Source organism: Oncorhynchus kisutch, linkage group LG11 (genome assembly GCF_002021735.2).
Source record: "Oncorhynchus kisutch isolate 150728-3 linkage group LG11, Okis_V2, whole genome shotgun sequence".
In the NCBI taxonomy this organism is placed as follows: domain Eukaryota; kingdom Metazoa; phylum Chordata; class Actinopteri; order Salmoniformes; family Salmonidae; genus Oncorhynchus; species Oncorhynchus kisutch.
Window position 1 is genome coordinate 88,151,238 of NC_034184.2, and position 27,212 is coordinate 88,178,449.

Sequence of the window (27,212 nt, forward strand, 5' to 3'; positions counted from 1 at the left end):
GTAGGGATTGAGGGAAGGGTTGGTAGGGATCGAGGGAGGGGGTTGGTAGGGATCGAGGGAGGTGGTTGGTAGGGATCGAGGGAGGGGTTGGTAGGGATCAAGGGAGGGGGTTGGTTGGGATCGATGGAGGGGGGAGGTAGGGATCGATGGAGGGGGGAGGTAGGGATCGATGGAGGGGGGAGGTAGGGATCAGTGGAGGGGGGAGGTAGGGATCGTTGGAGGGGGGCGGTGGGGATCGATGGAGGGGGATGTAGGGATCAGTGGAGGGGGGAGGTAGGGATCGATGGAGGGGGGAGGTAGGGATCGATGGAGGGGGAGGTAAGGATCGATGGAGGGGGGAGGTAGGGATCGATTGAGGGGGGAGGTAGGGCTCGATGGAGGGGGAGGTAAGGATCGATGGAGGGGAGGTAAGGATCGATGGAGGGGGGAGGTAGGGATCGATTGAGGGGGGAGGTAGGGATCGAGGGGGGGTTGGTAGGGATCGATGGAGGGGGGAGGTAGGGATTGGTGGAGGGGGGAGGTAGGGATCGATTGAGGGGGGAGGTAGGGATCGAGGGGGGGTTGGTAGGGATCGATGGAGGGGGGAGGTAGGGATTGGTGGAGGGGGAGGTAGGGATTGGTGGAGGGGGGAGGTAGGGATTGGTGGAGGGGGAGGTAGGGATTGGTGGAGGGGGGAGGTAGGGATCGATAGAGGGGGACATAGGGATCGATAGAGGGGGGAGGTAGGGATCGATAGAGGGGGGAGGTAGGGATCAATGGAGGGGGGAGGTAGGGATCAATGGAGGGGGGAGGTATAGTGAGAGTTGGAAGTAAGGAAGAGGGAGTGAGAGGGAAAGGCCGTCAGGGAGTGAAAGAGGGAGTGTTATTAAACTTTGGCAGGACCTTACTCCTCCACATAATGACCAGCTGGATTCCAGAGAAGATCCCTCCACACAGATTCTAAAGAACCCCATAACGTCCCCCCTCACATACGTTTTGTAAGATGTTTACTCTATTCAAGAGCATGATAATGTTGATTGGAAGGTCTTTTACTTCAGCATCACTGTGTAGCATGCATACAGCTCTTTTCAGTGCATCGTAAGTAACGCCTAACTGGGCTCACTAGTACTACATAGTATCACACTCAGATACACGTCAACAGCAGCGCCATTTATTGGCTTGGCGACATCTCGTAACATCTTCCTTTACCCAACAAATGAAGATAACTCCTCCTCGACTCATTAACAGGAGAACTGGGGTTAAACCCTTGCCAATGAAAACATTACACTAGTAACAAAAACATAGAACTGTATTCTTATTCAAGTATCTTAAATAAGCATCAACTTTAAAGTCAATAAGCAGACTACCCTCTTCCATCTTACAAAAAAAGAATAATCTTTTAAAGAACATAGTCTCTGGTGTTCTGGTGTTCTGGTGTTCTGGTGTTCTGGTGCTCTGGTGTTCTGGTGCTCTGGTGTTCTGGTGTTCTGGTGCTCTGGTGTTCTGGTGCTCTGGTGTTCTGGTGTTCTGGTGCTCTGGTGTTCTGGTGTTCTGGTGTGTTTTCAGGCAGTGGAGCTGCTGCCACATCAGCAGTCTGTTGTTCACCACCTGCAGGGTTGGCGGGTTCGTTCCATGGTCCTCAGTCATCCTCACCCGTGTTTGATTGGTGGTCGTTCGGGGGGGCGGGATCCTGAGTTGTTCAGTCACTGGACGAATGTCTCTTCTGTTTCTGCTGTGTGTTTTACCGTTCACTAGTACTTCATTAGGACCGGTCACTGAGTTGATCAGTGAATATATCCAGTGTCCAAGTTGGCTGAGTCCTTGGGGTGGAACATAACGCTTAGCGTTTGTCCTTGGATGATGTTGGGCATCTGTGTCATAGTGGTGTTTTTGCTGTCAATTATGTTTTGTACCACTTGGGGTTTGAGCAGTTTTTTCATGGTGTGTCGGATCGTCTGGACACCTAGAAAACTGTTAAGTCCCTCTGTTGGGTTATTCCTCCATTCCAACACTCCTTCCCATGGGTCTTCACTAGCCATCGCATCCTTATTTTTAGGAGTGTTTATGGCAATTTTCACTGTTGACTCCGGCTTTGCCATTGCTTTGGCTTTGATATGGCGATGCCTTCACATGTTTAAAGTCCCACTCATCAGCACATTTTATAAAGTCCGGAGAAAGGGGGCCCCTTACTAGAAACGCTGTGTCTGCTGAACTGCTTTCAATGATGGTGTCTGATGTGGTGTCGGTCAGCTTGTCGAACTCCTAGTAGTCCGAATAATACATCGACCAGGATGAGCTAGTTGCTTCTGTTGATTGTGAGTAAGTCCATCCCGATCTTGGACCATGGGAGGGGATGGATTTGGTGGGGGGGAGGGGTGTCTCCTTGTGTTGTCTCTTCTGGGGGATGGGTGTCTCCTTGTGTTGTCTCTTCTGGAGGGATTTTGTGGGGGGATGAGTGTATCCTTTTGTTATCTCTTCTGGATGGATTTGTTGGGGAATGAGTGTCTCTTTGTGTTGTCTCTTCTGGAGGGATATGGTGGGGGGATGAGTGTCTCCTTGTGTTGTCTCTTCTGGAGGGATTTGGTGGGGGGGATGAGTGTCTCCTTGTGTTGTCTCTTCTGGATGGATTCGGTGAGGGGGATGAGTGTCTGCTTGTGTTGTCTCTTCTAGAGTGAGTTACAGGTGGGGGGGGTGAGTGTCTCCTTGTGTTGTCTCTTCTAGAGTGAGTTACAGGTGGCACATTTGCTGATAAAGACCTTTACGTCCTCCATAAACTTCGGCCAGAAAACAGCATCACGTGCCTTTCTGAATAATGGCCTCTTTGCCTGAGTAGCCAGAGTGTATTTTGTGTAGAAAGTCAGCATGTAACATGTCATCTTCAGTGTCACAGATCTTTCAGTGTCACAGCCTGTTTGGTTCCAGACCAGCCGTGGTTGATTTGTGCGTACAGAGCCTGAAACAGTGGGTCCTGGCAACAGTGTGCTTTGATTGACTCCATTGTCTTAGTTGAGATGTTGACATCACTGGTGTGATCCACCTGTTCCAGGTCAGTTGTGACTAGACCCATAGTGTAGACCGTGGCTGGTGTTTGCATTTGTCTGTGCTCTGTGGTTGATTGAGCTGTTCATGTTGGAAGTCAGCTACATGTAGTTATTTGCCTTGTTTGTATTGCACGTGGAGTTGGTATCTTTGTAGCCTTATCAACATTCTCTGCAGTCACTTGGAGTTGGTATCTTTGTAACCTTGTCAAAATTCTCTGCAGTCGTTTGGCGTTGGTATCTTTGTAGCCTTATCAATATTCTCTGCAGTCACTTGGAGTTGGTATCTTTGTAGCCTTATCAAAATTATCTGCAGTCATTTGGCGTTGGTATCTTTGTAGCCTTATCAATATTCTCTGCAGTCGTTTGGAGTTGGTATCTTTGTAGCCTTATCAACATTCTCTGCAGTCACTTGGAGTTGGTATCTTTGTAACCTTATCAATATTCTCTTTCAGTCGTTTGGAGTTGGTATCTTTGTAGCCTTATCAACATTCTCTGCAGTCTTTTGGGTGCTTGTGAGTAGAGATTTCTTGAAGATCATCTCAAGCGGTTTGTGGTGGCTGTATATTGTCATGAACTCTCTGCCATACAGATACTGGTCAAACTTGTCACATGCAAAAGCAATGGAGAGACATTCAATCTGTGCATATCTTTGTTCTGTCTGAGTCAATGTTGTGGAGGCAAAAAGCTACAGGTTGTCCTTTCTGTAGAATGGCTGCACCCAAACCTGCCTCACTGGCATCACACTGCCGTGTGAGTTCATCATTCAGGTCGTAGTATTTGAGCACCAGGTGTTGTGACTGTTTGATAGTCTCAACCGCTGCGTCATGCTGTGCTATCCAATGTCCCTGTCAGTCAGTCTTCTGAGCGGCTCACACACATCAGAGAGGCGGGGGGGGGGGGGATAGTTCACAAACCCCAACTTGAAATCGGTCGGTGTTAACCCATGTTCTGTTTATTTTCTCTGGGTCAAGGCGAAGGCCCTCTGTGTTGAGAAAGATGACCCATGTATATCACACAAGGTAGCTTTAAACCTGAGTTTCTATTGGTTCAGCTTCAGGTTGACATCTGTGCAGGACAACTGTAAGGTTTCTGTCACCATCTGACATCGCCTCTTCCTGTTTGTCACCACATCCAGAGATCACGCTCACCCCTTTCAGTGCCTGTAGTCCTTCACCACTGTCTGTGCTGGTAATCTTCAGCTGCTGGCTTGATTCCAAATGGCATTCTCAGGCATCTATACCTGCCTACTACTTCCTGTCCAGGAAGTTGTAAGATAGATGCCCACTTCATCAAGTTTGACTTGCCAATATCCATCTTTGTCATTGAGTACTGAGAATATCTTTGAGAATATCTTTGGATATTTTGTTTAGAATCTTAGAATCTTCTATTGTGGCCATCTGGAAGTGCGATCTCAGTAAGGCTTTTGTTGACTGCCCTGGGGTGTATATTCGTAGTTAATCCTGTTTTTCAATGACAAACCATTTTGCTGATCCATGGTGTTGGCTCTGATGACTTTCGTGATAATGTCTGCATTGTCCATTGAATGTATGGCCTTTGTGATCTTTTCCTTCAGTGGAATAGGCGTTCAGTCTTGGTAGCTGCTACACAGGCCTTCGGGGGGCTGCGTAGTCTGCTTCGAGGTGTAGCTCTCCAGGGAGGCATCCAAGCCCATGGAACACGTCCTTGTACTTGGAGATAATGTCCTCAGTTGTCATGATGACCTCAATGGACATGATATAACACATATCTGGGGTTCATATGTAGTAGGCTGTATCACTAAACAGAATTCTGCAGAATCCCTGCCTCTAGAGCGCTGTCAGTACACAGCTCGTTTCATTGGAAGACCTTCTCACAATTTCAATGAGATTTACACTGTTTTAAACGATGCCATTTGTGTTTTATAAATGTGTAGCCTACTTGGACAAGAAGCTCAGAAAGTCAGCCAGAAAGCAAACCTTCCAGGCATATCTAGAGGAGTACCTCTGTTATCATTCATTCTAACTACAATGAAGAAATATGAAACACTGACATGATTCAGCAAGGCTGGTTCTGTTTTCTCCAGAAACAGAGATGGAAACTGGTTCTGAACTGTGGCCATGGATCTGTACCCAGACACCTGGAAAGTGGTTATTACCGTGGATGGTTCCGGGCATGTTGGAAATGTTAATATTGTCTTACTCACTTTGGTGTTTGCGTTGCCATGGATGACCACTGGCAGGGTGTCGTAAACAGTGTTTCTCACTCGGGCACTCTTCGTTCCAAACTTCAAGAGAACCTCGTCTGCAGTGGGAGAGAGGAGAACAGAAGAACAACAGGGTTCAACATGCTGGCTACTGTAGGGAGAGAGAAGAACAACAGGGTTCAACATGCTGGCTACTGTAGGGAGAGAGAAGAACAACAGGGTTCAACATGCTGGCTACTGTAGGGAGAGAGAAGAACAACAGGGTTCAACATGCTGGATACTGTAAGGAGAGAGAAGAACAACAGGGTTCAACATGCTGGATACTGTAGGGAGAGAGAACAACAACAGGGTTCAACATGCTGGCTACTGTAGGGAGAGAGAAGAACAACAGGGTTCAACATGCTGGATACTGTAAGGAAAGAGAAGAACAACAGGGTTCAACATGCTGGCTACAGTAAGGAGAGAGAAGAACAACAGGGTTCAACATGCTGGCTACTGTAGGGAGAGAGAAGAACAACAGGGTTCAACATGCTGGCTACTGTAAAGAGAGAGAAGAACAACAGGGTTCAACATGCTGGCTACTGTAGGGAGAGAGAAGAACAACAGGGTTCAACATGCTGGCTACTGTAGCGAGAGAGAAGAACAACAGGGTTCAACATGCTGGCTACTGTAGGGAGAGAGAAGAACAACAGGGTTCAACATGCTGGATACTTTAGGGAGAGAGAAGAACAACAGGGTTCAACATGATGGATACTGTAGGGAGAGAGAACAACAGGGTTCAACATGCTGGCTACTGTAGGGAGAGAGAACAACAGGGTTCAACATGCTGGCTACTGTAAAGAGAGAGAAGAACAACAGGGTTCAACATGCTGGATACTGTAGGGAGAGAGAAGAACAACAGGGTTCAACATGCTGGCTACTGTAGGGAGAGAGAAGAACCACAGGGTTCAACATGCTGGCTACTGTAGCGAGAGAGAAGAACAACAGGGTGCAACATGCTGGATACTGTAGGGAGAGAGAAGAACAACAGGGTTCAACATGATGGATACTGTAGGGAGAGAGAACAACAGGGTTCAACATGCTGGCTACTGTAAAGAGAGAGAAGAACAATAAGGTTCAACATGCTGGCTACTGTAGCGAGAGAAGAACAAAAGGGTTCAGAACAGTCCTGGGCCAGGGCCTCTCTTATCTAAAACCAACAAGGGTTTGCAAAATGACGATAACTTTCCCAAAACTGACAGGTTTTCCAGAAATCCTGGTTGGAAGACTTGATTTCCTGCATATTCCCTTCTAATTACGGGAATCTGCCAACCAGGATTTCTGGAAAACCTGGGAATTTTGAAAATGTTACCAGGATTTTGCAACCTTAACCCTCTCTTATCTGGCTGTCACAAGGCTCTGTCAGGGCTCTATCTGGGCTCTGTCTGGGCTCTGTCTGGGCTCTGTCTGGGCTCTGTCTGGGCTCTGTCTGGGCTCTGTCTGGGCTCTGTCTGGGCTCTGTCTGGGCTCTGTCTGGGCTCTGTCTGGGCTCTGTCTGGGCTCTGTCTGGGCTCTGTCTGGGCTCTGTCTGGGCTCTGTCTTTTCCCACATATTAATACTTTACAGCCTTATTCTGAAAGTGATTAAATTACATGTTCCTCATCAATCTACACACAATACCCCATAATGACAACGCAATAACAGATTATTTATTGTATTTTTTTTACATTTTGCAAATATATATATTTAAAAAAACAGAAATGCCTTATTTACATCAGTATTCTGACCCTTTGCTATAAGACTCGATATTGAGCTCAGGTGCACCCTGTTTCCATGAATCATGGAAACCATATAGTTTACAGTAATAAGGTGTTCCTCTGTGGAATGGAAACCATATAGTTTACAGTAATAAGGTGTTCCTCTGTGGAATGGAAACCGTATAGTTTACAGTAATAAGGTGTTCCTCTGTGGAATGGAAACCGTATAGTTTACAGTAATAAGGCGTTCCTCTGTGGAATGGAAACCATATAGTTTACAGTGATAAGGCGTTCCTCAGTGGTAACTCACCAATTGCTCCATTTAAATTCTGGAAAATCTGAGACTTGTGGTCCAAACCAATGTTCAAATTCTCCTGAAAACATAGAGAAAACAGAACACAAAAATTACAAGAGTACTTTATATAACCTACCCTCTGTAAAGGGACCAGGTATATAACCTACCGACTGCAAAGGGACAAGGTTTATAACCTACCCTCTGAGAAAGGGTCCAGGTATATAACTGCAAAGGGTTAAGGTATATAACCTGCCCAGGTAAAGACTAGGAATATAACTGTAAAGGGTCCAGGTATATAACTGTAAAGGGTACGGTTATATAACTGTAAAGGGTACGGTTATATAACTGTAAAGGGTACAAGTATATCACTGTAAAGGGTACGGTTATATAACTGTAAAGGGTACAAGTATATCACTGTAAAGGGTACGGGTATATCATTTACAGTACCATGAGTGCTTACATTAGCCCCACACTTCAACCAACATAGCCACACAGGACCTATACTCACCCTCTGAAAAGAGTCCAGGTATATTTTGGTGTAGAATAGCTGATCGTCATCGTTCTCGTGAAGGTTCCACTGCGCGACAATCTTGTTCACATACGGGGCATAACCGATAATTCCTAGGGGTTAAAACCAGATTGAGCTAACACATTGGGTCCTGTAAAACTAAATATAGGGTGGTGATTGTTTGGTATAGGGTGTAGTACAGGGTGTAGTGTAGGGTGTAGTGTACGGTGTAGTAAATTGTGTAGTGTATGGTGTAGTGTAGGGTGTAGTATAGGGTGTAGTGTAGGGTGCAGCGTAGGGTGTAGTGTAGGGTGTAGTATAGGGTGTAGTGTAGGGTGTAGTAAATTGTGTAGTGTAGGGTGTAGTGTAGGGTGTAGTGTAGGGTGTAGTATAGGGTGTAGTGTAGGGTGTAGTACATGGTGTAGTGTAGGGTGTAGTATAGGGTGTAGTGTAGGGTGTAGTATATGGTGTAGTGTAGGCTGTAGTATACGGTGTAGTGTAGGGTGTAGCATAGGGTGTAGTGTAGGGTGTAGTGTATGGTGTAGTGTATGGTGTAGTGTAGGGTGTAGTATAGGGTGTAGTGTAGGGTGTAGTAGATGGTGTAGTGTAGGGTGTAGTATAGGGTGTAGTGTAGTGTGTAGTGTAGGTTGTAGTATAGGGTGTAGTGTAGGGTGTAGTATTGGGTGTAGTGTAGGGTGTAGTATAGGGTGTAGTGTAGGGTGTAGTATATGGTGTAGTGTAGGGTGTAGTATAGGGTGTAGTGTAGGGTGTAGTAGATGGTGTAGTGTAGGGTATTATATAGGGTGTAGTGTAGGGTGTAGTATAGGGTGTAGTGTAGGGTGAGGTGCCGGGTGTAGTATAGGGTGTAGTATGTGGTGTAGTGTAGGCTATTTCATAGGGTGTAGTGTAGGGTGTAGTAAATGGTGTAGTGTAGGGTATTTTATAGGGTGTAGTGTAGGGTGTAGTATATGGTGTTGTAAAGGGTATTTTATAGGGTGTAGTATATGGTGTAGTGTAGGGTGTAGTGTAGAGTGTAGTACAGGGTATAGTGTAGGGTGTATTATAGGGTGTATTGTGGTATAGGGTGTAGTATATGGTGTAGTGTAGGGTGTAGTATAGGGTGTAGTATGTGGTGTAGTGTAGGGTATTTTATAGTGTGTAGTGTATGGTGTAATAAATGGTGTAGTGTACGGTATTGTATAGGGTGTAGTGTAGGGTGTAGTAAATGGTGTAGTGTACGGTATTTTATAGTGTGTAGTGTAGGGTGTAGTATATGGTGTAGTGTAGTATAGGGTGTAGTACAGGGTGCAGTATATGGTGTAGTACGGGTGTAGTGTAGGGTGTATTATAGTGTGTATTGTGGGGTGTAGTAAATGTGTAGTGTAGGGTGTGGTGTAGGGTGTAGTACAGGGTGCAGTATATGGTGTAGTACGAGGTGTAGTGTAGGGTGGTAGTATATGGTGTAGTATAGGGTGTAGTATGGGTGTAGTGTAGGGTGTAGTGTAGGGTGTAGTATCGGGTGTAGTGTAAGGTGCAGTGTAGGGTGTAGTGTAGGGTGTAGTATAAGGTGTAGTGTAGGGTGTACTATAGGGTGTAGTGTAGGGTGTAGTATAGGGTGTAGTACAGGGTTTAGTGTAGGGTGTAGTATCGAGTGTAGTACAGGGTGTAGTGTAGGGTGTAGTATAGGGTGTTAGTGTAGGGTGTAGTACAGGGTTTAGTGTAGGGTGTAGTATCGAGTGTAGTACAGGGTGTAGTGTAGGGTGTAGTATAGGGTGTAGTGTAGGGTGTAGTGTAGGGTGTAGTGTAGGGTGTAGTATAAGGTGTAGGTGTAGTGTAGGGTGTAGTATAAGGTGTAGGGTGTAGTATAAGGTGTAGGGTGTAATATAAGGTGTAGGGTGTAGTGTAGGGTGTATGTAGGGTGTAGTGTAGGGTGTAGTGTAGGGTGTAGTATAAGGTGTAGGGTGTATATGGTGTAGGGTAGAGTATAAGGTGTAGGGTGTAGTGTAGGGTGTAGTGTAGGTGTATTAAGAGGTGTAGGTGTAAGTATAAGGTGTAGGGTGTAGTATAAGGTGTAGGGTGTAGTGTAGGGTGTAGTGTAGGGTGTAGTGTAGGGTGTAGTGTAGGTGTAGTGTAGGGTGTAAGTATAAGGTGTAGGGTGTAGTATAAGGTGTAGGGTGGTAGTATAAAGGTGTAGGGTGTAGTGTAGGGTGTAGTGTAGGGTGTAGTGTAGGGTGTAGGTAGGTGTAGTATAAGGTGTAGGGTGTAGGGTGTGTATAAGGTGTAGGTGTAAGTATAAGGTGTAGGGTGTAGTGTATGGTGTAGTGTAGGGTGTAGTGTAGGGTGTAGTGTAGGGTGTAGTATAAGTGTAGGGTGTAGTGTAGGTGTAGTGTAGGGTGTAGTAGGGTGTAGTATATAGGTGTAGGGTGTAGTGTAGGGTGTAGTGTAGGGTGTAGTATAGGTGTAGGGGTGTAGTGTAGGGTGTAGTATAAGGTGTAGGGTTAGTAATAAGGTGTAGGGTGTAGTGTAGGGTGTAGTATAAGGTGTAGGGTGTAGGGTGTAGTATAGGTGTAGGGTGTAGTATAAGGTGTAGGGTGTAGTGTAGGGTGTAGTGTAGGGTGAGTGTAGGGTGTAGTATAAGGTGTAGGGTGTAGTGTAGGGGTGTAGTATAAGGTTGTAGGGTGTAGTATAAGGTGTAGGTGTAGTGTAGGTGTAAGTATAGGTGTAGGGTGTAAGGTGTAGTATAAGTGTAGGGTGTAGTATAAGGTGTAGGGGTGTAGTGTAGGGTGTAGTGTAGGGTGTAGTGAGGGTGTAGTGTAGGGTGTAGTATAAAGGTAGGGTGTAGTGTAGGGTGTAGTGTAGGGTGTAGTGTAGGGTGTAGTATAAGGTGTAGGGTTAGTATAAGGTGTAGGGTGTAGTATAAGGTGTAGGGTGTAGTGTAGGGTGTAGTGTAGGGGTGTAGTTAGGGTGTAGTGTAGGGTGTAGTGTAGGGTGTAGTATAAGGTGTAGGGTGTAGGGTGTAGTATAAGGTGTAGGGTGTAGTATAAGGTGTAGGGTGTAGTGTAGGGTGTAGTGTAGGGTGTAGTGTAGGGTGTAGTGTAGGGTGTAGTATAAGTGTAGGGTGTAGTGTCGGGTGTAGTGTAGGGTGTAGTATAGGTGTAGGGTGTAGTATAAGGTGTAGGGTGTAGTGTAGGGTGTAGTGTAGGTTGTAGTGTAGGGTGTAGTATAAGGTGTAGGGTGTAGTGTAGGGTGTAGTGTAGGGTGGAGTGTAGGGTGTAGTATAGGTGTAGGGTGTAGTGTAGGGTGTAGTATAAGGTGTAGGGTGTAGTAAAGGTGTAGGGTGTAGTTAAGGTGTAGGGTGTAGTGTAGGGTGTAGTGTAGGGTGTAGTATAAGGTGTAGGGTGTAGTGTAGGGTGGTATGTAGGGTGTAGTATAAGGTGTAGGGTGTAGTGTAGGGTGTAGTGTAGGGTTAGTATAAGGTGTAGGGTGTAGTGTAGGGTGTAGTGTAGGGTGTAGTATAAGGTGTAGGGTGTAGTGTAGGGTGTAGTGTAGGGTGTAGTGGTAAGGTGTATTTAGGTGTAGGGTGTAGTGTAGGGTGTAAGTATAAGGTGTAGGGTGTAGTATAAGGTGTAGGGTGTAGTATAAGGTGTAGGGTGTAGTGTAAGGGTGTAGTGTAGGGTGTAGTGTAGGGTGTAGTTAAGGTGTAGGGTGTAGTATAAGGTGTAGGGTGTAGTATAAGGTGTAGGGTGTGTAGTAAAAGGTTAGGGTGTAGTATAAGGTGTAGTGTGTAGTGTAGGGTGTAGTGTAGGGTGTAGTGTAGGTGGGTAGTGTAGGGTGTAGTATAAGGTGTAGGTGTAGTATAAGGTGTAGGGTGTAGTATAAGGTGTAGGGTGTAGTGTAGGGTGTAGTGTAGGGTGTAGTGTAGGGTGTAGGTAGGGTGTAGTATAAGGTGTAGGGTGTAGGGGTAGTATCGGAGGTGTAGGGTGTAGTATAAGGTGTAGGGTGTAGTGTAGGGTGTAGTGTAGGGTGTATGTAGGTGTAGTGTAGGGTGTAGTATAAGGTGTAGGGTGTAGTGTAGGGTGTAGTGTAGGGTGTAGTTGTAGGGTGTAGTATAAGGTGTAAGGTGTAGTGTAGGGTGTAGTGTAGGGTGTAGTATAAGGTTAGGGTGTAGTGTAGGGGGTAGTGTAGGGTGTAGTATAAGGTGTAGGGTGTAGTGTAGGTGTAGTGTAGGGTGTAGTATAGGTTTAGGGTGTAGTGTAGGGTGTAGTGTAGGTGTAGTGTAGGGTGGTAGTGTAGGGTGTAGTGTAGGGTGTAGTGTAGGGTGTAGTGTAGGGTGTAGTGTAGGTGTAGTATAAGGTGTAGGGTGTGTTTTAGGGTGTAGTGTAGGGTGTAGTGTAGGGGTAGTGTAGGGTGTAGTGTGGAGGTGTAGTGTAGGGGTGTAGTATAAGGTGTAGGGTGTAGTGTAGGGTGTAGTGTAGGGTGTAGTGTAGGGTGTAGTATAAGGTGTAGGGTGTGTGTAGGGTGTAGGTAGGGTGTAGTGTAGGGTGTAGTGTAGGGTGTATTGTAGGGTGTATATAAGGTTGTAGGGTGTAGTGTAGGGTGTAGTGTAGGGTGTAGTCTAAGGTGTAGGGTGTAGTTGAGTAGGGTGTAGTGTAGGGGGGTGTAGTATAAGGTGTAGGGTGTAGTGTAGGGTGTAGTGTGGGTGTAGTGTAGGGTGTAGTGTAGGGTGTAGTGTAGGGTGTAGTGTAGGGTGTAGTGTAGGGTGTAGTGTAGGGTGTAGTGTAAGGGTGTAGTATAAGGGTGTAGGGTGTAGTGTAGGGTGTAGTGTAGGTGTAGTGTAGGTTGTAGTGTAGGGTGTAGTGTAGGGTGTAGTGTAGGGTGTAGTATAAGGTGTAGGGTGTAGTGTAGGGTGTAGTGTAGGTTGTAGTGGTAGGGTGTAGTGTAGGGTGTAGTGTAGGGTGTAGTATAAGGTGTAGGGTGTAGTGTAGGTGTAGTATAAGGTGTAGGGTTTAGTGTAGGGTGTATGTAGGGTGTAGTGTAGGGTGTAGTATAAGGTGTAGGGTGTAGTATTTGTGTAGGGTTAGTATAAGGTGTAGGTTGTATTGTAGGGTGTAGTATAAGGTGTAGGGTTAGTGTAGGGTGTAGTGTAGGGTGTAGTGTAGGTGGGTGTAGTATAAGGTGTAGGGTGTAGTGTAGGGTGTAGTGTAGGGTGTAGTGTAGGGTGTAGTGTAGGGTGTAGTGTAGGGTGTAGTGTAGGGTGTAGTGTGTAGGGGTAGTATAAGGTGTAGGGTGTAGTGTAGGGTGTAGTGTAGGGTGTAGTGTAGGGGTTAGTATAAGGTGTAGGGTGTAGTGTAGGGTGTAGTGTAGGGTGTAGTATAGGTGTAGGGTGTAGTGTAGGGTGTAGTGTAGGGTGTAGTGTAGGTTTAGTATAAGGTGTAGGGTGTAGTGTAGGGTGTAGTGTAGGTTGTAGTATAAGGTGTAGGGTGTAGTGTAGGGTGTAGTATAAGGTGTAGGGTGTAGTGTAGGGTGTAGTGTAGGGGTAGTGTAGGGTGTAGTATAAGGTGTAGGGTGTAGTATATGGTGTGGGTGTAGTATAAGGTGTAGGGTGTAGTGTAGGGTGTAGTATAAGGTGTAGGGTGTAGTGTAGGGTGTAGTGTAGGGTGTAGTGTAGGGTGTAGTATAAGGTGTAGGGTGTAGTGTAGGGTGTAGTGTAGGGTGTAGTGTAGGGTGTAGTGTAGGGTGTAGTGTAGGGTGTAGTGTAGGGTGTAGTGTAGGGTGTAGTATAAAGGTGTAGGGTGTAGTGTAGGGTGTAGTGTAGGGTGTAGTGTAGGGTGTAGTATAAGGTGTAGGGTGTAGTGTAGGGTGTAGTGTAGGTGTAGTATAAGGTGTAGGGTGTAGTGTAGGGTGTAGTGTAGGGTGTAGTGTAGGGTGTAGTATAAGGTGTAGGGTTGTAGTGTAGGGTGTAGTGTAGGGTGTAGTATAGGGTGTAGGGTGTAGGGTAGTGTAGTGTAGGGTGTAGTATAAGGTGTAGGGTGTAGTGTAGGGTGTAGTGTAGGGTGTAGTGTAGGGTGTAGTGTAGGGTGTGAGTGTAGGGTGTAGTATAAGGTGTAGGGTGTAGTGTAGGGTGTAGTGTAGGGTGTAGTATAAGGTGTAGGGTGGTATTGTAAGGGTGTAGTGTAGGGTGTAGTATAAGGTTAGGGTGTAGTGTAGGGTGTAGTGTAGGGTGTAGTATAAGGTGTAGGGTGTAGTGTAGGGTGTAGTGTAGGGTGTGTGTAGGGTGTAGTGTAGGGTGTAGGGTGTAGGGTGTAGGGTGTAGTGTAGGGTGTAGTGTAGGGTGTAGTATAGGGTGTAGGGTGTAGTGTAGGGTGTAGTGTAGGGTGTAGTATAAGGTGTAGGGTGTAGGGTGTAGGTGTAGTGTAGGGTGTAGTGTAGGGTGTAGTATAGGGTGTAGGGTGTAGTGTAGGGTGTAGTGTAGGGTAGTATAAGGTGTAGGTGTAGTTTAGGGTGTAGTATAAGGTGTAGGGTGTAGTGTAGGGTGTAGTGTAGGTGTAGTATAAGGTGTAGTGTAGGGTGTAGTATAAGGTGTAGGGTGTAGTGTAGGGTGTAGTGTAGGGTAGTGTAGGGTGTAGTGTAGGGTGTAGTGTAGGGTGGTAGTGTAGGGGTAGTGTAGGGTGTAGTGTAGGGTGTAGTATAAGGTGTAGGGTGTAGTATAAGGTGTAGGGTGTAGTGTAGGGTGTAGTGTAGGGTGTAGTATAAGGTGTAGGGTGTAGTGTAGGGTGTAGTATAAGGTGTAGGGTGTAGTGTAGGTGTAGTATAAGGTGTAGGGTGTAGTATAAGGTGTAGGTGTTAGTATAAGGTGTAGGGTGTAGTATAAGGTGTAGGTTGTAGTGTAGGGTGTAGTATAAGGTGTAGGGTGTAGTATAAGGTGTAGGGTGTAGTATAAGGTGTAGGGTTTAGTATAAGGTGTAGGGTGTAGTATAAGGTGTAGGGTGTAGTATAAGGTGTAGGGTGTAGTATAAGGTGTAGGGTTGTAGTATAAGGTGTAGGGTGTAGTATAAGGTGTAGGGTGTAGTATAAGGTGTAGGGTGTAGTAAAGGTTAGGGTGTAGTATAAGGTGTAGGGTGTAGTATAAGGTGTAGGGTGTAGTATAATTGTAGGGTGTAGTATAAGGTGTAGGGGTAGTATAAGTGTAGGGTGTAGTGTAGGTGTAGTATAAGGTGTAGGGTGTAGTATAAGGTGTAGGGTGTAGTGTAGGGTGTAGTGTAGGGTGTAGTGTAGGGTGTAGTATAAGGTGTAGGGTGTAGTGTAGGGTGTAGTGTAGGGTGTAGTATAGGTGTAGGGTGTAGTGTAGGGTGTAGTGTAGGGTGTAGTAGGGTGTAGTATAAGGTGTAGGGTGTAGTGCAACAGTGACCTCAAATGCATTATGCATGTAATGCTTTATTATAAAACGTGCATTTTTATGGTGAAAATGAATCTTCCTCAAAACTCTAACCTCACGCTCTTCCTCAAAACTCTAACCTCACGCTCTTCCTCAAAACTCTAACCTCACGCCTTCCTCAAAACTCTAACCTCACGCTCTTCCTCAAAACTCTAACCTCACGCTCTTCCTCAAAACTCTAACCTCACGCTCTTCCTCAAAACTCTAACCTCACGCTCTGCTATGTATTTCAGTTAGGCTCGACACCCCTTTTAAAGCAGATTAATGTGCTTAATCTACGAAGTTATTTGGCCACTTTAGTTGTGAAACAAGCTTTATGAAAACATATAGGCCTCGGTTACGTGATGTGTGCAACTAGGATTTGAAAAAAGTGATGATCAATACGTATAATTCACCCATCAGACTATTCTGGATGTAATCTTGTCTTTTACAAACACTTAGTAATATTGTGAAATTTGTTTTGATTTCGAATGGACCAATATCATGCAGGGGGAAAAATACATGTCATCTATGCACTTTGGTAGCGAATGGAGGACACTTTTCCTATGGTTCATTACCATGCCAGCCAGGTAGGCTATACTGCTGTTGTAAAGATAAGCAATGTGTTTCATACTAGGAAAGTTGAGAAAGAGGTATAGTCGGCCTAGCCTATAGAAAGCTGATGGGATCCTCCTCTTTTTAACAGAGGCCATCACTCTGTTTCCCTCGCAATTGCATAGCCTATAGAAATGTTGTACAACATGAGCTCTCATGGGCGCTCATGAAGTGTTTTGATTAGATTTTCCATCACATTTGCATTTATGTCAGAGTGATCCGAGGGACAATAGAGTGCTGAGTACCCAGGCAGTTAGCAAGTTTGGTAGACTACTAACGACTATCAGCAGCATCAGAGCTTGGAGACGCCTAATTACCGTGACTAATACGGTGTCGCGTGGAATTTGACTGCCCCTCCCGACTCGTGACCACCGGTGTGGCGGTAATACGGTCACCGCAAACTCCGGGTGACGATAAGCTACAATACATTTAAAACAATTTGTATTTATATTGACAATCCCTTCTCCAACGGCTTACTCATTTTACCAAGCTCTTATCAATAGTTGTTTTTATTAAGTTGTAAATAACAAAGCATGGAGAATGATGTTATTCCAGTAGGTATGATGGGAGGGTATACAGTAAGGGTATGATGGAGGGTATACAGTAGGTATGATGGAGGGTATACAGTAGGTATGATGGAGGGTATACAGTAGGTATGATGGAGGGTATACAGTAGGTATGATGGAGGGTATACAGTAGGTATGATGGAGGGTATACAGTAGGTATGATGGAGGGGTATACAGTAGGTATGATGGAGGGTATACAGTTAGGTATGATGGAGGGTATACAGTAGTGTATGATGGAGGGTATTACATAGGTATGATGGAGGGTATACAGTAGGTATGATGGAGGGTATACAGTAGTATGATGGAGTGTATACAGTAGGTATGATGGAGTGTATACAGTAGGTATGATGGGAGGGTATACAGTAGGTATGATGGAGTGTATACAGTCGGTATGTATGGAGGGTATACAGTAGGTATGATGGAGGTATACAGTAGGTATGATGGGAGGGTATACAGTAGGTATGATGGAGGGTATCCAGAGGTATGATGGAGGGTATACAGTAGGTATGATGGAGGGTATACATAGGTATGATGGAGGGTATACAGTAGGTATGATGGAGGGTATTACAGTAGGTATGATGGAGGGTATACAGTAGGTATGATGGAGGTATACAGTAGGTATGATGGAGGGTATACAGTAGGTATGATGGAGGGTATACAGTAGGTATGATGGAGGGTATACAGTAGGTATGATGGAGGGTATACAGTAGGTATGATGGAGGGTATACAGTAGGTATGATGGAGGGTATACAGTAGGTATGATGGAGGGTATACAGTAGGTATGATGGAGGGTATACAGTAGGTATGATGGAGGGTATACATCAGGTATGATGGAGGGTATACAGTAGGTATGATGGAGGGTATACAGTAGGTATGAAGGAGGGTATACATCAGGTATGATGGCGGGTATACAGTAGGTATGATGGAGGGTATACAGTAGGTATGATGGAGGGTATACAGTAGGTATGATGGAGGGTATACAGTAGGTATGATGGAGGGTATACAGTAGGTATGATGGAGGGTATACAGTAGGTATGATGGAGGGTATACAGTAGGTATGATATACATTTCAGGAGAAATGTAAGTAGGGGGGTGTTCCACTTGGAACCCGACAGGTTGCTCGATTTCAATTTGTCGTTTCGTCGCGCGTAAAGATGGTGGAATTACGAGGGAATTAAATCAGAATATTCCCAGCACCGTGTATGTAGACACACCTCCGCCTCCATCTCTTTGATCTCCACCTCAAATCAATCGAGGGTGAAGGGCATGATATTCCTATGATTCAATTCAAGGTCAGAATATGCATTGAGAGAAAAGTGCATCAAAAGGGAATTTACGTTCCATTTATCCAAGCTTGACTGGGGTTGGAATTCCCCCAATAGAGAACGTGGTTATAGACATCAACCACTTACAGTGGTCAGTGTGTTCTGTAAGAGGAGTACACTGCACTGCTACTATACTAACAGGCCTTGAGCTATACAGTATAAAATAGCTATTCAAATAGTCATGACCAGGGTTGGGTAGGTTACTTTACAGCTGTGGTAAATACGCTAGAGGAAGAGACAAAAGGACCCGTATGATGTCATACAGAAGGCAGTTCAATGGGGACAGTATGAATGATGTCATACAGAAGGCAATTCAATGGGGATAGTATGAATGATGTCATACAAAAGGGTGGTTCAATGGGGATAGTATGAATGATGTCATACAAAAGGGTGGTTCAATGGGGATAGTATGAATGATGTCATACAGAAGGCAATTCAATGGGGATAGTATGAATGATGTCATACAGAAGGCAATTCAATGGGGATAGTATGAATGATGTCATACAGAAGGCAGTTCAATGGGGATAGTATGAATGATGTCATACAGAAGGCAGTTCAATGGGGATAGTAATAAAAAAAGAGTGATGAAAGCGTGATTAGTGAGAGCTTTGTATACTTAAAATTCTACCTTGGAAACTCTGCATCATTCCCCTGCATGTCTATACGTCTGTCTGTTGTGTTTTTTTTAAATAGGGTTCGATCCAGCCCCAACATAATATTTACAGAAATTACCATCGCGAGCAGACTGTGTGTGGGCCTTGGGCCTTGTGTGTGGGCCTTGTGCCCTGGGCCCTGGGCCTTGTGTGTGGGCCTTGGGCCCTGGGCCTCGGGCCTTGTGTGTGGGCCTTGGGCCCTGGGCCTCGTGTGTGGGCCTTGGGCCTCGGGCCTTGTGTGTGGGCCTTGGGCCTTGTGTGTGGGCCTTGGGCCCTGGGCCTTGGGCCTTGTGTGAGGGCCTTGGGCCCTGGGCCTCGGGCCTTGTGTGTGGGCCTTGGGCCCTGGGCTTTGGGCCTTGTGTGTGTGGGCCTTGGGCCCTGGGCCTTGTCTGGCTCTGGAAGATAGCCTACTGTCAATGTGGTGTCTCATCCATGAATCAAACGGGATCTGTTCAAGGTTGTTTAGCCGGCAAAAAGAAGAGGATACATCAAAAAAGATGATGAATTCATTTAACTTTTGCAGAATCTGCAATTTATCTAATCATTAGTGATGACGGGAAAATATAAAGTTACATATCGGGATATTATTTCTGACAATATCGCCCCAAAAGTCCAGGATTTTTTCCTTCATAGCTTGTTCTCCATCTTATTTAGGGGCCCTGCTGGGTTTTTACCAAACATTAGCCCATTACAAACCGACAACTGTTTTTATTTTTTTTTATTTTGCAAATGTATAAAGAACCTCAACAAAAATACCTTATTTACATCAGTATTCAGACCCTTTGCTGTGAGACTCAAAATTGAGCTCAGATGAATCCTGTTCCCATTAATCATCCATGTTTCTACAACTTGATTTGAGTCCACCTGTGGTACATTTAATTGATTGGAAATTATTTGGAAAGGCACACACCTGTCTATTTAAGATCCCACAGTTGATAGGAGGTGGTGTGGGGGTGCTTTGCTGGTGACACTGTCAGTGATTTATTTAGAATTCAAGACACACTTAACCAGCATGCCTACCACAGCATTCTGCAGCGATACGCCACCCCATCTGGTTTGGGCTTAGTGGGACTATCATTTGTTTTTCAACAGGACAATGATCCAACACACTTTCAGGCTGTGTACGGGCTATTTGACCAAATAGAGTGATGGAGTGATGACCTGGCCTCCACAATCACCCGACCTCAACCCAATTGAGATGATTTGGGATGAGTTGGACCACAGACTGAAGGAAAAGCATCCAACAAGTTCTCAGCATATTTGGGAACTCCTTCAAGACTGTTAGAAAAGCATTCCAGGTGAAGCTGGTTGAGAGAATGCCAAGAGTGTGCAAAGCTGTTATCAAGGCAAAGTGTGGTCACTTTGAAGGATCAAAAATCAAAAATATATTCTGATTTTTTTAACACTTTTTTGGTTACTACATGATTCAATATGTGTTATTTCATAGTGTTGATGTCTTCAATATTATTCTACAATGTAAAAAGGAGTTAAAATAAAGAAAAACCCTGGAATGAGTATGTGTGTCCAAACTGTTGACTGGTACTGTATATAAAACTATAAAATAAAATACAAAATAAGTTATCTGGGTTCCTCTAAACTCTGGGGTGTAAAGGAATGTTCTCTGATGTAGAGGAATGTTCTCTGGTGTAAAGGAATGTTCTCTGGTGTAAAGGAATGTTCTCTGGTGTAAAGGAATGTTCTCTGGTGTGAAGGGATGTTCTCTGGTGTAAAGGAATGGTCTCTGGTGTAAAGGAATGTTCTCTGGTGTAAAAGAATGTTCTCTGATGTAGAGGAATGTTCTCTGGTGTAAAATAATTACCATTGAGTTCTCTGGGTTCTCTGGGGTTAAATGAAATGCTACTCTAATGGCAATTTCCCCCAGAGAGAGACAGATAACCACACCAGACCAGAACTTGACCCTAGCTAGAACTAAAGCTAACACTTGACCCCTGCATCATAAGTCCAACATAAACCTGCTAAGACTATAGATAGGTCTAGGTGATATCCAATCAGTAAACATAATCTCCCATGATGCTCCAGCAGTGTGACAAAGTTCTGAACCCACCTCCTGAGTTGAGAAAACGCTTGCCGCTGCGGACAGAGGGGTATTTCTCCTGTAGGCGTTTATCAGGCCAGATCAGACCATCGGCGGCAAACAGAACCTTGTGATTGGCTTCCTGGAACTTCCTGAGGATTTCTTCAGGTCCCCCGGCAAAGATAAGATCATAACTGGAGAGAGGGGGGAAAGAGGAGAGAGAGAGAGATTGAGGGAGGAGACAGAGAGGGGGGAGAAAGAGAGCCAGAGATATAGAGGCGAGAGAGCGACAGAGAGGGGGGAGAGAGAGAGGGAGGAGAAAGGGAGGGAGAGAGAGAGAGAGAATGTTCAGACATTTTCTGACTTGTTTTATACCCTATTTGACAGTGTTTCCCAAACTCGGTATAGATAATAAACAAATCATCAAACATAGATTATTTGAATCAGCTGTGTACACACACACACACACACACACACACACACACACACACACACACACACACACACACAGCAAACTAACACCAACACAAATCATATTAAGATGCCAGATTCATCAATCCTCATAACCAGTCAGCCATGAGTGTGATATCATATAAGCAAACAGGAAACAGCTTACCCAGAAGTGGTGCTCCTAGTGGCCAGAGACTTTAATGCAGGGAAACTTAAATCAGTTATACCTAATTTCTATCAACATGTTAAATGCGCAACCGGAGGGAAAAGAATTATAGATCACTTGTACTCCACACACAGAGACGAGTACAAAGCTCTCCCTCACCCTCCATTTGGTAAATCTGACCACAATCCTATCCTTCTGATTCCTGTTTACAAGCAAAAATGAAAGCAGGAAGCAGCAGTGAATCAGTCTATAAAAAAGTGGTCAGATGAAGCAGATGCTAAACTACAGGATTGCTTTGCTATCACAGACTGGAACATGTTCAGGGATTTTTCCAATGGCATCGAGGAATACACCACATCAGCCACAGGCTTTTTCAATAAGTACATCAAGGATGTCGTCCCCACAGTGAATGTACGTACATACCCCCACCAGAAGCCATGGATTACAGGCAACATTCGCACTGAGTTAAAGGTGCGGGACTCTAACCCGGAAGCGTATAAGAAATCCTGCTATGCCCTCCGACGAACCATCAAACAGGCAAAGTGTCAATACAGGGCTAAGATTGAATCATATTACACCGGCTCCGACGCTCGTCTTATGTGGGCTTGCAAACTATTACAGACTAAAAAGGGAAGCACAGCCGTAAGCAGCCCAGTGACACAAGCCGACCTAAATCACTTCTATGCTCGCTTCGAGGCAAGCAACACTGAGGCATGCATAAGAGCATCAGCTGTTCCGGTGTGAACACTCTCTCCGTAGTATCACCTTTAAACAGATCAACATTCACAAGGCTACGGGGCCAAACGGACTACCAGGACGTGTGCCCGGGGCATGTGCTGACCAACTGGCAGGTGTCTTCACTGACATTTTCAACATATCCCTGATTAAGTCTGTAATACCAACATGTGTCAAGAAGACCACCATAGTCCCTGTGCCCAAGAACACTGAGGCAGCCTGCCTAAATGACTACAGACCCGTAGCACTCACGTCTGTATCCATCAAGTACTTTGAAAGGCTGTTAATGGCTCACATCAAAACCATTATCCCAGAAACCCTAGACCCACTCCAATTTGCATTCCACCCAAACCTATCCACAGATGATGCACTCTCTATTGCACTCCACATTGCCCTTTCCCACCTGGACAAAAGGAACACCTACGTGAGAATGCTATTCATTAACGACAGCTCAGCATTCAACACCATAGCGTCCTCAAAGCTCATCAATAAGCTAAGGATCCTGGGACTAAACACCTCAGGACTGCAACTGGACCCTGGACTTCCTGTCGGGCCGCACTTAGGTGATGAGGGTAGGTAGCAACACATCCACCATGCTGATCCTCAACACTGGAGCCCCTCAGGGGTGCGTGCTCAGTCCCCTCCTGTACACCCTGTTCATCCATGACTGCGTGGCCAAGCACAACTCCAACACCATCATTAAGTTTGCAGACAACACAACAGTGGTAGGCCTGATCACCAACAACAACGAGACAGCCTATAGGGAGGAGGTCAGAGACCCGGCCGGGTGGTGCCAGAATAACAACCTATCCCTCAACGTAACCAAGACTAAATTGTGGACTACAGGAAAAGGAAGACCGAGCACACCCCTGTTTTCACCGACGGGGCTGTAGTCGAGCAGGTTCCTTGGTGTCCACATCACCAACAAACTAGAATTGTCCAAACACACCAAGACAGTTGTGAAGAGGGCACGACAAAGCCTATTCCCCCTCAGGAAACAAAAAAAGATTTGGCATGGGTCCTGAGATCCTCAAAAAAGTTATACAGCTGCAACATCGAGAACATCCTAACCAGTTGCATCACTGCCTGGTACGGCAACTGCTCGGGCCTCCGACTGCAAGGCACTACAGACGGTAGTGCGTACGGCGCAGTACATCACTGCCTGCCATCCAGGACTTCTACACCAGGCGGTGTCAGAGGAAGGCCCTAAAAATTGTCAGTCATAGATTGTTCTCTCTACTACCGCATGACAAGCGGTACCAGAGTGCCAAGTCTAGGACAAAAAGACTTCACAACAGTTTTTACCCCCAAGCCATAAGACTCCTGAAAGGGTAATCAAATGGCTACCCGGACTATCTGCCACCCACCCCCCGCCACCCGCCAACCCCTCTTTTACAATACTGCAATTCTCTGTTCATCATATATGCATAGTCACTTTAACCATTTCTACATGTACATACTACCTCAATAATCCTGGCTAACTGGTGTCTGTATAAAGCCTCGCTACTGTATATAGCATCGCTACTGTTATAGCCTCACTACTGTATATAGCATCGCTACTGTTATAGCCTCACTACTGTATATAGCATCGCTACTGTTATAGCCTCACTACTGTATATAGCATCGCTACTGTTATAGCCTCACTACTGTATATAGCATCGCTACTGTTATAGCCTCACTACTGTTATAGCTTTGATAGTGTATATAGCCTCACTACTGTTATAGCCTCACTACTGTATATAGCATCGCTACTGTTATAGCCTCACTACTGTATATAGCATCGCTACTGTTATAGCCTCACTACTGTATATAGCATCGCTACTGTATATAGCATCGCTACTGTTATAGCCTCACTACTGTATATAGCATCGCTACTGTTATAGCCTCACTACTGTTATAGCCTCACTACTGTTATAGCATCGCTACTGTTATAGCCTCACTACTGTATATAGCATCGCTACTGTTATAGCCTCACTACTGTTATAGCCTCACTACTGTTATAGCATCGCTACTGTTATAGCCTCACTACTGTTATAGCTTTGATACTGTATATAGCCTCACAACTGTTATTTTTCACTGTCTTTTTACTGTTGTTTTGTTTCTTTACATATCTATTGTTCACCTAATACCTATTTTTGTTATTTCTTTTTATTTGTGATATTAACACACCAGATGTACAGTAGAAGAAGGACAATATCCCTAGTGCTTTGTCCCATTCCTTCCTATCTGAGCCTGGCAGGACTTCCGCAGGTGCTAAAGGTTGTAATACATTATAGGTCCTATTACCATCCCTCTGATAGAACACCACTGGTCCTATTACCATCCCTCTGATAGAACACCACTGGTCCTATTACCATCCCTCTGATAGAACACCACTGGTCCTATTACCATCCCTCTGATAGAACACCACTGGTCCTATTACCATCCCTCTGATAGAACACCACTGGTCCTATTACCATCCCTCTGATAGAACACCACTGGTCCTATTACCATCTCTCTGATAGAACACCACTGGTCCTATTACCATCCCTCTGATAGAACACCACTGGTCCTATTACCATCCCTCTGATAGAAAACCACTGGTCCTATTACCACCTCTCTGATAGAACACCACTGGTCCTATTACCATCCCTCTGATAGAACACCACTGGTCCTATTACCATCCCTCTGATAGAACACCACTGGTCCTATTACCATCCCTCTGATAGAACACCACTGGTCCTATTACCATCCCTCTGATAGAACACCACTGGTCCTATTACCATCCCTCTGATAGAACAACACTGGTCCTATTACCATCTCTCTGATAGAACACCACTGGTCCTATTACCATCCCTCTGATAGAACGCCACTGGTCCTATTACCATCTCTCTGATAGAACACCACTGGTCCTATTACCACCTCTCTGATAGAACACCACTGGTCCTATTACCATCCCTCTGATAGAACACCACTGGTCCTATTACCATCCCTCTGATAGAACACCACTGGTCCTATTACCATCCCTCTGATAGAACACCACTGGTCCTATTACCATCCCTCTGATAGAACAACACTGGTCCTATTACCATCTCTCTGATAGAACACCACTGGTCCTATTACCATCCCTCTGATAGAACGCCACTGGTCCTATTACCATCCCTCTGATAGAACGCCACTGGTCCTATTACCATCCCTCTGATAGAACACCACTGGTCCTATTACCATCCCTCTGATAGAACACCACTGGTCCTATTACCATCCCTCTGATAGAACACCACTGGTCCTATTACCATCCCTCTGATAGAACACCACTGGTCCTATTACCATCCTTCTGATAGAACACCACTGGTCCTATTACCATCTCTCTGATAGAACACCACTGGTCCTATTACCATCCCTCTGATAGAACACCACTGGTCCTATTACCATCCCTCTGATAGAACACCACTGGTCCTATTACCATCCCTCTGATAGAACACCACTGGTCCTATTACCATCCCTCTGATAGAACACCACTGGTCCTATTACCATCCCTCTGATAGAACAACACTGGTCCTATTACCATCTCTCTGATAGAACACCACTGGTCCTATTACCATCCCTCTGATAGAACGCCACTGGTCCTATTACCATCCCTCTGATAGAACGCCACTGGTCCTATTACCATCCCTCTGATAGAACGCCACTGGTCCTATTACCATCCCTCTGATAGAACGCCACTGGTCCTATTACCATGCCTCTGGTAGAATGGATTGGTTGATGGATTGGTTGAGGTGTTCAAGGCATCAGAGTGACAAGCCTCCTCACTGCTGATTGGTCAGTTCAGGGGAGCGAGATCCTTATTTTTTTCAATTCAAGGACTTTATTGTCATAGGAAACATATGTTAACATTGCCAAAGCAATGCTTCTGGGCTGATGGCTGTTGCAGAGGGGGAGGGGGAGTTGCGTGACCTTGGGTCTTTTATGGCCCTGACTCTGGAAGGCTGTCAGCTTGTGAAATGATGAGACAGGGCCACCTGTTAGACATTCTTATAATAATGCTATAAACATACTTTTATTTAAAGACAGTTTTTTTTTTGCTATTCAGGGACCTAATCTCAAACACTCATGACAACTGCTGTATGGCTGACCAAATGATTGTCTACACTAAATAATGAGTTATATAAGTTATATGGATGAAAATAAAGCCTTTTAAAAAAGGTGACATTTGGGAGGTTTTGGGACAACAGGGGATGCCTAAGCCTTGTTATGGATACGAGACTATAAAGATTGGTATACGACATCGGTGATGCCTAAGCCTTGTTATGGATACGAGACTATAAAGATTGGTATACGACATCGGTGATGCCTAAGCCTTGTTATGGATACGAGACTATAAAGATTGGTATACGACATCGGTGATGCCTAAGCCTTGTTATGGATACGAGACTATAAAGATTGGTATACGACATCGGGGATGCCTAAGCCTTGTTATGGATACGAGACTATAAAGATTGGTATACGACATCGGTGATGCCTAAGCCTTGTTATGGATACGAGACTATAAAGATTGGTATACGACATCGGTGATGCCTAAGCCTTGTTATGGATACGAGACTATAAAGATTGGTATACGACATCGGGGATGCCTAAGCCTTGTTATGGATACGAGACTATAAAGATTGGTATACGACATCGGTGATGCCTAAGCCTTGTTATGGATACGAGACTATAAAGATTGGTATACGACATCGGTGATGCCTAAGCCTTGTTATGGATACGAGACTATAAAGATTGGTATACGACATCGGTGATGCCTAAGCCTTGTTATGGATACGAGACTATAAAGATTGGTATACGACATCGGTGATGCCTAAGCCTTGTTATGGATACGAGACTATAAAGATTGGTATACGACATCGGTGATGCCTAAGCCTTGTAATGGATACGAGACTATACAGATTGGTATACGACATCGGTGATGCCTAAGCCTTGTTATGGATACGAGACTATAAAGATTGGTATACGACATCGGTGATGCCTAAGCCTTGTTATGGATACGAGACTATAAAGATTGGTATACGACATCGGCGATGCCTAAGCCTTGTTATGGATACGAGACTATAAAGATTGGTATACGACATCGGTGATGCCTAAGCCTTGTTATGGATACGAGACTATAAAGATTGGTATACGACATCGGTGATGCCTAAGCCTTGTTATGGATACGAGACTATAAAGATTGGTATACGACATCGGTGATGCCTAAGCCTTGTTATGGATACGAGACTATAAAGATTGGTATACGACATCGGTGATGCCTAAGCCTTGTTATGGATACGAGACTATAAAGATTGGTATACGACATCGGTGATGCCTAAGCCTTGTTATGGATACGAGACTATAAAGATTGGTATACGACATCGGTGATGCCTAAGCCTTGTTATGGATACGAGACTATAAAGATTGGTATACGACATCGGTGATGCCTAAGCCTTGTTATGGATACGAGACTATAAAGATTGGTATACGACATCGGTGATGCCTAAGC

The 27,212-nt window shown here is 45.0% G+C and overlaps 1 protein-coding gene across 2 annotated transcripts in view; it reads right to left on the minus strand.

The window, feature by feature from the left end:
- plod2 (procollagen-lysine, 2-oxoglutarate 5-dioxygenase 2) overlaps nt 1-27,212 on the minus strand; it is a 145,278-nt gene that overhangs the window by 67,264 nt on the left and 50,802 nt on the right. For both annotated transcript variants that reach the window (XM_031836447.1, XM_031836446.1), the window contains exons 4-7: nt 20,380-20,543; nt 7,742-7,854; nt 7,249-7,312; nt 5,203-5,300 (exon numbers count right to left, since the gene is read on the minus strand). In XM_031836447.1, the coding sequence (XP_031692307.1) occupies nt 5,203-5,300; nt 7,249-7,312; nt 7,742-7,854; nt 20,380-20,543 (439 nt within the window). The remainder of the gene's footprint in view (nt 1-5,202; nt 5,301-7,248; nt 7,313-7,741; nt 7,855-20,379; nt 20,544-27,212) is intronic.